The sequence below is a fragment of the Homarus americanus genome, unplaced genomic scaffold (genome assembly GCF_018991925.1).
Source record: "Homarus americanus isolate GMGI-L3 unplaced genomic scaffold, GMGI_Hamer_2.0 scaffold32871, whole genome shotgun sequence".
Classification (NCBI taxonomy): domain Eukaryota; kingdom Metazoa; phylum Arthropoda; class Malacostraca; order Decapoda; family Nephropidae; genus Homarus; species Homarus americanus.
Genome location: NW_024748870.1, coordinates 110144 through 122116, shown reverse-complemented (window position 1 = coordinate 122116; position 11973 = coordinate 110144). Strand labels below are relative to the sequence as shown.

The following is an 11973-nucleotide window of genomic DNA, read 5'->3' as shown; positions in this document are numbered from 1 at the left end:
CCTGAGTATTATAGTGTTATATGAACACTGTACTGTACCAACACCCTGAGTATTATAGTGTTAAATGAACACTACTGTACCAACATCCTGAGTATTATAGTGTTACATGAACACTACTGTACCAACACCCTGAGTATTATAGTGTTACATGAACACTACTGTACCAACGCCCTGAGTATTATAGTGTTACATGAACACTGTACTGTACCAACACCCTGAGTATTATAGTGTTACATGAACACTACTGTACCAACACCCTGAGTATTATAGTGTTACATGAACACTACTGTACCAACATCCTGAGTATCATAGTGTTACATGAACACTGTACTGTACCAACATCCTGGGTATTATTGTGTTACATGAACACTGTACTGTGCCAACATCCTGAGTATTATAGTGTTACATGAACACTACTGTACCAACATCTGAGTATTATAGTGTTACATGAACACTGTACTGTACCAACATCCTGAGTATTATAGTGTTACATGAACACTACTGTACCAACGCCCTGAGTATTATAGTGTTACATGAACACTGTACTGTGCCAACATCCTGAGTATTATAGTGTTAAATGAGCACTACTGTACCAACACCCTGAGTATTATAGTGTTACATGAACACTACTGTACCAACATCCTGAGTATTATAGTGTTACATGAACACTGTACTGTACCAACATCCTGCGTATTATAGGGTTACATGAACACTACTGTACCAACATGCTGAGTATTTTAGTGTTACATGAACACTACTGTACCAACATCCTGGGTATTATAGTGTTACATGAACACTGTACTGTACCAACATCCTGAGTATTATAGTGTTACATGAACACTACTGTACCAACACCCTGAGTATTATTATGTTACATGAACACTACTGTACCAACACCCTGAGTATTATTATGTTACATGAACACTACTGTACCAACATCCTGAGTATTATAGTGTTACATGAACACTGTACTGTACCAACACCCTGAGTATTATAGTGTTACATGAACACTACTGTACCAATGCCCTGAGTATTATAGTGTTACATGAACACTGTACTGTACCAACATCCTGAGTATTATAGTGTTACATGAACACTACTGTACCAACGCCCTGAGTATTATAGTGTTACATGAACACTACTGTACCAACATCCTAAGTATTATAGTGTTACATGAACACTACTGTACCAATATCCTGAGTATTATAGTGTTACATGAACACTGTACTGTACCAACATCCTGAGTATTATAGTGTTACATGAACACTACTGTACCAACATCCTAAGTATTATAGTGTTACATGAACACTACTGTACCAATATCCTGAGTATTATAGTGTTACATGAACACTGTACTGTACCAACATCCTGAGTATTATAGTGTTACATGAACACTACTGTACCAACATGCTGAGTATTATAGTGTTACATGAACACTACTGTACCAACATCCTGGGTATTATAGTGTTACATGAACACTGTACTGTACCAACATCCTGAGTATTATAGTGTTACATGAACACTACTGTACCAACACCCTGAGTATTATTATGTTACATGAACACTACTTTACCAACACCCTGAGTATTATAGTGTTACATGAACACTGTACTGTACCAACATCCTGAGTATTATAGTGTTACATGAACACTACTGTACCAACACCCTGAGTATTATTATGTTACATGAACACTACTGTACCAACACCCTGAGTATTATTATGTTACATGAACACTACTGTACCAACATCCTGAGTATTATAGTGTTACATGAACACTGTACTGTACCAACATCCTGAGTATTATAGTGTTACAGAACACTAATACCAACACCTGAGTATTATTATGTTACATGAACACTACTGTACCAACACCTTGAGTATTATAGTTACATGAACACGGTACTGTACCAACATCCTGAGTATTATAGTGTTACATGAACACTACTGTACCAACACCCTGAGTATTATTATGTTACATGAACACTACTGTACCAACACCCTGAGTATTATTATGTTACATGAACACTACTGTACCAACATCCTGAGTATTATAGTGTTACATGAACACTACTGTACCAACACCCTGAGTATTATAGTGTTACATGAACACTGTACTGTACCAACATCCTGAGTATTATAGTGTTACATGAACACTACTGTACCAACACCCTGAGTATTATTATGTTACATGAACACTACTGTACCAACACCCTGAGTATTATTATGTTACATGAACACTACTGTACCAACATCCTGAGTATTATAGTGTTACATGAACACTGTACTGTACCAACACCCTGAGTATTATAGTGTTACATGAACACTACTGTACCAATGCCCTGAGTATTATAGTGTTACATGAACACTGTACTGTACCAACATCCTGAGTATTATAGTTTTACATGAACACTACTGTACCAACGCCCTGAGTATTATAGTGTTACATGAACACTACTGTACCAACATCCTAAGTATTATAGTGTTACATGAACACTACTGTACCAATATCCTGAGTATTTTAGTGTTACATGAACACTGTACTGTACCAACATCCTGAGTATTATAGTGTTACATGAACACTACTGTACCAACATCCTGAGTATTATAGTGTTACATGAACACTACTGTACCAACATCCTGAGTATTATAGTGTTACATGAACACTACTGTACCAACATCCTGAGTATTATAGTGTTACATGAACAATACTGTACCAACATCCTGAGTATTATAGTGTTACATGAACACTACTGTACCAACACCCTGAGTATTATAGTGTTACATGAACACTGTACTGTACCAACACCCTGAGTATTATAGTGTTACATGAACACTACTGTACCAACACCCTGAGTATTATAGTGTTACATGAACACTACTGTACCAACATCCTGAGTATTATAGTGTTACATGAACACTGTACTGTACCAACATCCTGAGTATTATAGTGTTACATGAACACTACTGTACCAACGCCCTGAGTATTATAGTGTTATATGAACACTGTACTGTACCAACATCCTGAGTATTATAGTGTTAAATGAACACTACTGTACCAACATCCTGAGTATTATAGTGTTACATGAACACTACTGTACCAACATCCTGAGTATTATAGTGTTACATGAACACTACTGTACCAACATCCTGAGTATTATAGTGTTACATGAACACTACTGTACCAACATCCTGAGTATTATAGAACACTACTGTTATCCTGAGTGAACACTACTGTACCAACATCCTGCCAACTGTGCCAACACCCTGAGTATTATAGTGTTACATGAACACTACTGTACCAACGCCCTGAGTATTATAGTGTTACATGAACACTGTACTGTACCAACATCCTGAGTATTATAGTGTTACATTAACACTACTGTACCAACACCCTGAGTATTATAGTGTTACATGAACACTACTGTACCAACACCCTGAGTATTATAGTGTTACATGAACACTACTGTACCAACATCCTGAGTATCATAGTGTTACATGAACACTGTACTGTACCAACATCCTGGGTATTATAGTGTTACATGAACACTACTGTACCAACATCCTGGGTATTATAGTGTTACATGAACACTACTGTACCAACATCCTGAGTATTATAGTGTTACATGAACACTACTGTACCAACATCTTGAGTATTATAGTGTTACATGAACACTGTACTGTACCAACATCCTGAGTATTATAGTGTTACATGAACACTACTGTACCAACATCTTGAGTATTATAGTGTTACATGAACACTACTGTACCAACATCCTGAGTATTATAGTGTTACATGAACACTACTGTACCAACGCCCTGAGTATTATAGTGTTACATGAACACTGTACTGTGCCAACATCCTGAGTATTATAGTGTTAAATGAGCACTACTGTACCAACACCCTGAGTATTATAGTGTTACATGAACACTACTGTACCAACATCCTGAGTATTATAGTGTTACATGAACACTGTACTGTACCAACATCCTGCGTATTATAGTGTTACATGAACACTACTGTACCAACACCCTGAGTATTATAGTGTTACATGAACACTACTGTACCAACATGCTGAGTATTATTATGTTACATGAACACTGTACTGTACCAACATCCTGAGTATTATAGTGTTACATGAACACTACTGTACCAACACCCTGCGTATTATTATGTTACATGAACACTACTGTACCAACACCCTGAGTATTATTATGTTACATGAACACTACTGTACCAACATCCTGAGTATTATAGTGTTACATGAACACTGTACTGTACCAACACTTATATTATATAGTGTTACATGAACACTACTAAAATTAATGCCCTGAGTATTATAGTGTTACATGAACACTGTACTGTACCAACATCCTGAGTATTATAGTGTTACATGAACACTACTGTACCAACGCCCTGAGTATTATAGTGTTACATGAACACTACTGTACCAACATCCTAAGTATTATAGTGTTACATGAACACTACTGTACCAATATCCTGAGTATTATAGTGTTACATGAACACTGTACTGTACCAACATCCTGAGTATTATAGTGTTACATGAACGCTACTGTACCAACATCCTAAGTATTATAGTGTTACATGAACACTACTGTACCAATATCCTGAGTATTATAGTGTTACATGAACACTGTACTGTACCAACATCCTGAGTATTATAGTGTTACATGAACACTACTGTACCAACATGCTGAGTATTATAGTGTTACATGAACACTACTGTACCAACATCCTGGGTATTATAGTGTTACATGAACACTGTACTGTACCAACATCCTGAGTATTATAGTGTTACATGAACACTACTGTACCAACACCCTGAGTATTATTATGTTACATGAACACTACTTTACCAACACCCTGAGTATTATAGTGTTACATGAACACTGTACTGTACCAACATCCTGAGTATTATAGTGTTACATGAACACTACTGTACCAACACCCTGAGTATTATTATGTTACATGAACACTACTGTACCAACACCCTGAGTATTATTATGTTACATGAACACTACTGTACCAACATCCTGAGTATTATAGTGTTACATGAACACTGTACTGTACCAACACCCTGAGTATTATAGTGTTACATGAACACTACTGTACCAATGCCCTGAGTATTATAGTGTTACATGAACACTGTACTGTACCAACATCCTGAGTATTATAGTGTTACATGAACACTACTGTACCAATGCCCTGAGTATTATAGTGTTACATGAACACTACTGTACCAACATCCTAAGTATTATAGTGTTACATGAACACTACTGTACCAATATCCTGAGTATTATAGTGTTACATGAACACTGTACTGTACCAACATCCTGAGTATTATAGTGTTACATGAACACTACTGTACCAACACCCTGAGTATTATAGTGTTACATGAACACTACTGTACCAACATCCTAAGTATTATAGTGTTACATGAACACTACTGTACCAATATCCTGAGTATTATAGTGTTACATGAACACTACTGTACCAACATCCTGAGTATTATAGTGTTACATGAACACTACTGTACCAACATCCTGAGTATTATAGTGTTACATGAACACTACTGTACCAACACCCTGAGTATTATAGTGTTACATGAACACTACTGTACCAACACCCTGAGTATTATAGTGTTACATGAACACTGTACTGTACCAACATCCAGAGTATTATAGTGTTACATGAACACTACTGTACCAACATCCTGAGTATTATAGTGTTACATGAACACTGTACTGTACCAACATCCTGGGTATTATAGTGTTACATGAACACTGTACTGTACCAACATCCTGAGTATTATAGTGTTACATGAACACTACTGTACCAACATCCTGAGTGTTATAGTGTTACATGAACACTACTGTACCAACATCCTGAGTATTATAGTGTTACATGAACACTACTGTACCAACGCCCTGAGTATTATAGTGCTACATGAACACTGTACTGTACCAACATCCTGAGTATTATAGTGTTACATGAACACTACTGTACCAACATCCTGAGTATTATAGTGTTACATGAACACTACTGTACCAACATCCTGAGTATTTTAGTGTTACGTGAACACTACTGTACCAACATCCTGAGTATTATGGTGTTACATGAACACTGTACTGTACCAACATCCTGGGTATTATAGTGTTACATGAACACTGTACTGTACCAACACCCTGAGTATTATAGTGTTATATGAACACTGCTGTACCAACATCCTGAGTATTATAGTGTTACATGAACACTACTGTAACCACATCCTGAGTATTATAGTGTTACATGAACACTACTGTACCAACACCCTGAGTATTATAGTGTTATATGAACACTGCTGTACCAACATCCTGAGTATTAGTGTTACATGAACACTACTGTACCAACATCCTGAGTAATATAGTGTTACATGAACATTACTGTACCAACACCCTGAGTATTATAGTGTTACATGAACACTACTGTACCAACATCCTGAGTATTATAGTGTTATATGAACACTGCTGTACCAACATCCTGAGTATTATAGTGTTACATGAACACTACTGTAACCACATCCTGAGTATTATAGTGTTACATGAACACTACTGTACCAACACCCTGAGTATTATAGTGTTATATGAACACTGCTGTACCAACATCCTGAGTATTAGTGTTACATGAACACTACTGTAACCACATCCTGAGTATTATAGTGTTATATGAACACTACTGTACCAACATCCTGAGTAATATAGTGTTACATGAACATTACTGTACCAACACCCTGAGTATTATAGTGTTACATGAACACTACTGTACCAAAATCCTGAGTATTATAGTGTTGCATGAACACTGTACTGTACCAACATCCTGGGTATTATAGTGTTACATGAACACTACTGTACCAACGTGCTGAGTATTGTAGTGTTACATGAACTCTACTGTACCAACATCCTGGGTATTATAGTGTTACATGAACACTGTACTGTACCAACATCCTGAGTATTATAGTGTTACATGAACACTACTGTACCAACATCTTGAGTATTATAGTGTTACATGAACACTGTACTGTACCAACACCCTGAGTATTAAAGTGTTACATGAACACTGTACTGTACCAACATCCTGAGTATTATAGTGTTACATGAACACTACTGTACCAACACCCTGAGTATTTTAGTGTTACATGAACACTGTACTGTACCAACACCCTGAGTATTTTAGTGTTACATGAACACTGTACTGTAGTCTTAATCTTAAGTAAATTTGTAACTATGTAATCAGTGATTTTGATAATTGTCTAATAATAAATTTTTCCGCAGATAGCAATTCACTTTGGTTTGCTACATCAAGGATATACTCAAGGAAATAGATTTCCTTTTGTAGATGAGATGCGAAGAGTCAAAGAGACCGAAGAAGCTATTTGTTATAGTCCTGATGTCTCCAAGTTTACTGGAGGTTAGTGTAAGGGGAGGTGGCAAATATGAGTCACACAGAGGACTTTTACATGTCTCCCATAGGAAAATGGTACAGTGGTCCCTCGGTTAACGAGCACAATCCGTTCCAGCAGGTTGCTCGTTAACCGAAAAACTCATTAACCGAAACCATTGTTTCAATGGGTTTTTGGGTAATTGGTTCCAGCTCACCGAGAATTGCCTAAATTCAACAAAAAAGGTAGGAAAGTACACTTACTTTGAGGTGTGTATGTAGAAGGCTCCTGGATGATGATGATGATGATGGGAATTAGAATGGGGGTGGAGGAGAAGGAAGAAGAGAAGGCATTGGGGTGGAAGAGAAGTCACCCTGTGGTGCCATTTCACCCATAAAACTTTAGCTCTCTTGGTGTAATTCAAGATTATTTTCTTTAAATCAACACTGCACTGCATTATATATTGTCAATATGTAAAATATATTTCAAAATGACCAATAATTTGCTTGGAAACACAGAAAAAAAGCGTTTAGTTGAAGAAAGTCTCAAGCAAGATGTTACCTCCACTGAAAACAGAGAGAGACTAACGCCTGTCTGGTGTGTTAACAGGCAGGATGGCACCCGAGAAACTAGTTTCTTTATCTTCAGTTATGTTCAATAATTGTTAAAATGACTAAAAAAGTTGATATTAAACTTTTAAAATTATTGAATAGTATAAACTTCTTGGTATTTACTAAAATACTGAGGAATTTAAGCCCTAAAACCGATTACTGTATTGGTGGACTAATACTACAGCTGGTGGACCGCCAAATGCAAGCGAAAACATGTTGAAGTCGGATCGTAAAAAACTCGTTAATCAAGGGATTGCTCGTTAACCGAAGTTAAGAATCTTATGGAAGGTAAATCGTTAACCGAAATCTCGTTAACCGAGGCGCTCGTTAACCGAAGGACCACTGTGTTTCTTTCCCTATTAGTGTGCCAGGCTCACAGTTTATATTAAAGTAAATTAGGTCATAGACAAGGCTGACAATTATTGGCAGCTACAACATTGATAATTCACTTTTTATACTCATACAACTCTTATTCCAGCAATTAAAAAAAAAATCCTTTTTTTTTTCTAAAAAACAGGTTTGTGATAGTCCAGAATGTGACGTCTAGCTTTATACAGTGGTCCCACGGTTAACGAATGGTTCGATTAACGAAATTTCCGTTACGAATTACCTCCCATAAGGATCTTCAATTCGGTTAACGAACAAAACTTCGATTAACGAAATCCTTATAAACAACACGTTTTGTTGTGAGCATCAGCTGATGAGCTGATGGGTTAGTCTGCCAAATTCAGTAATCAGTTCTATGTTTACATTCGTTTCCAGTGGAGCAAATATGAAGAAAGTTGTGCACCTTAATATTTTTTAAATTATTGGTTATTCTGAAATTTAGTTAACATATTGATAATATATAGCGCAGTGCAGTGTTGATTTAAATAAAATAATCTTGAATTACGCATAGTGAACTTAAAATTTTATTGGTGAATGACTGCATCAAGCATAGGTCCCCTGAAAGGTGATTTCTCCTCCATCCCCACTTACTTCTGTTCTCCCTTCTCCACCCCCTCTTCTAATTCCCATCATCACACACCTCAAAGTAAGTGTACTTTACTGCATTTTTTCTTTTTTTTTTTTACTTTGTATGTACTTTTTTGTGAGCTGGAACCAATTACCCAATATCCCATTGAAACAATGGATTCGGTTAACAAAATTTTCGGTTAACGAACAACTGTGGAACGAATTGTGTTCGTTAACCGAGGAACCACTGTACCTAGGTATGTAAATGCCTAGCATTAATTGGCCAGGCCAACATACAGGCAATTAAAACATCTAATAATTACTTAAATACGTAATATTAGGAGGACACGTCGCTACCTAGCATTTAATTGCAATATTTAACCCCTCCCGCACCCTCCGTCACATGCATCACTACCTTCATCTCTTGCCCTAGAGCGAGCAGTAAGCAAATGTCAACTCTCGAGGGGTGGAGGTGGGTGGGATGTCGACGTCACATTTTGGACTGTATCACAAACTGGTTTTTAGAAAAAAATAATGGTTTTTGTTCAATCCAGAATGCGACGTCTAGCTTTGATTACCCGAGCAGGAGGTGGAGAAGGAGGTGATGTTGCGTATAAGGCTCCGCTAGCTTAGGTCCAGATTATGATTATAAACCGTTTGGAATATTTTCCAAGACAGCGCCTCACCGACTTACGACCTACTCGACTTACGACCACCCGCACTTACGACCTGCCTCAGTCGTACCAAAATTTTGTCAAAATCCGCATTTTCGAGTCCCAACGTCAGTACACACAAAATTTTTGTTTGTAATTCACTTTAAAATGGCTGGCAAACTTAAAAGTGAGTGTTTTGTGGTGCTGAGAAGAATAAGAGACCAACATTTTAGATTTTTTATGTATTATTTAAGCATTTCCGACTTACGACCATTTCGACTTAAGACCTGGATGTCGGTCCCTAACCCCGTCGTAAGTCGGGGAGTAGCTGTAGACGCAGTGGTTTAACTTGCAGTATTTTTACCCTGACAAGTTTATAGAGCGTCTGTTGTCATTACTACAGATGAGGAGATAACTTACTGGAGTCATGAGGCCGTCAACCACCTCCTTGATCTGTATCTTCAGTATCAAGCAGCTGCATCATCTTCTCATGGATGTAAAGAGGAAGTCTTCATCAAGGTTAAAGACAAAATGCAAGAGCTAGGATATGGGTAAGTGTATAGTTCAGCACAGCACACTATAGTACAGCACAGCACACTATAGTACAGCACAGCACACTATAGTACAGCACAGCACACTATAGTAGAGTATAGTACAGCACAGCACACTATAGTACAGCACAGTACAGCACAGCACACTATAGTACAGTATAGTTCAGCACAGTACACTATAGTACAGCACAGTACAGCACAGCACACTATAGTACAGTATAGTACAGCACACTATAGTACAGTATAGTACAGCACAGTACAGCATACTTGTTGGGTTGTACCAATATAAAGTCAGGGCTGCAGTAACACCACTTTATTTGAAGTAGGTTTCATCATACAATAAACAAACATACAAACACAAATATAAATATACATAATCCAGAAATATTTAACAAGAACCTTATAATCTTTAATGTAAGCTATACTGTTAATGATCCAATCAAAAAGATAATGTTAACTCAAACTCACATCATAACCTCCCAAATCAGCACCAACCCAATACAAAGTTCTGCAGTCCGTCCAGCCAGCGACCACAAGGGACAAGTCGCCCACATACACTGAAAATAATACTTTACTCCTATAAATTTGCTTTATACAATTATGATGTCTATTTCTTATAACTCTTTCTTCCAAAGAATATCCAAACATTAATCAATATACGTATACTAAATAGCCCAAACTAACTTACATGTACAGAATATTAAAACTTCTTGTCCAGATACGTACGTTACGGCAGCCACCACAACAACAATGTCGCCTGTGTCTGTAGCGACAAATTCCTGCCTACTTGCACAACAATAATTTTTATACAAAATATTTTATTACAATAAATTTTTAAATCCACAATATTTATACAATACCTAACAAATGTATATTTTTACACATCACATATCTCATCAGACCCTGTATGATGATAAATTACTATAATACAGTACAGTATAGTATAGTACAGTACAGTATAGTATAGTACAGTACAGTACAGTACAGTACAGTATAGTACAGTACAGTATAGCACAGTATAGTACAGTACAGTTTAGTGCAGTACAGTACAGTACTGGACAGCACGGTACAGCACGGCACAGTACAGTACAGCACAGTATGGCACAGTACAGCACGGGACAGTACAGCACAGCTCAGTATAGCACAGCACGGCACAGTACAGCATGGCACAGCACAGTACAGCACAGTACAGTACTGGGGCCGCATACTCAAAAGCATTTACGGGACTGTACAGTATCTCTTTGTTTACCCCATAACTGGACTTACAGTCTCCGATCGGTATACTCAAAACAAATATTTGGCAGTGGACTCAGTAAGGGAGCCTGTATTCGAGGCCGTAGCTTACAGGATCTCCTTAGGTGCTGTAACATGATCAATCCAGATATAGTAAGTCACTATTTCCCGGGCACTTTGGGGCCTGGGGGGCGATAATGTAATAATAATGATAATAATAATAATAATAATAATAATAATAATAATAATAATAATAATACAGTATAGTCTCGATTTACGCTGATTTGGTTTACGCGTTTGGTCATTTAAGCGGCAGTTGTCAGACCGACAATTTTTATTTACGCAGTTCATTTCATCATTTACGTGGAAAGCGGCGCGGGCAGGGTGCGCACAAGGTCACCCAGTCAACAAAACATTACCGAGTTCTTCACCCGCCACCCACCACAGCCAGCCCAAGTCAGTGACAGTGAGGATATGGACTTGAGGGGTTTGACAAAGAGGCTCTGCAAGCCTCTGTGGTGGATAGTGATACAG

At 37.4% G+C, this 11973-nt stretch overlaps 2 protein-coding genes across 2 annotated transcripts in view; one reads left to right on the top strand and one right to left on the bottom strand.

Moving 5' to 3' along the window:
• LOC121853197 (iron-sulfur protein NUBPL-like) overlaps positions 1-11973 on the bottom strand; it is a gene marked incomplete at its 5' end in the record, with an annotated part of 115147 nt that overhangs the window by 14986 nt on the left and 88188 nt on the right.
• Positions 7325-11973, top strand: part of LOC121853160 — a 45545-nt gene continuing 40896 nt past the window's right edge. Inside the window, exons 1-2 of the mRNA XM_042347121.1 lie at positions 7325-7466; positions 10059-10206. Of these exons, the coding sequence (XP_042203055.1) occupies positions 7400-7466; positions 10059-10206 (215 nt within the window). The 5' untranslated portion in view covers positions 7325-7399. The remainder of the gene's footprint in view (positions 7467-10058; positions 10207-11973) is intronic.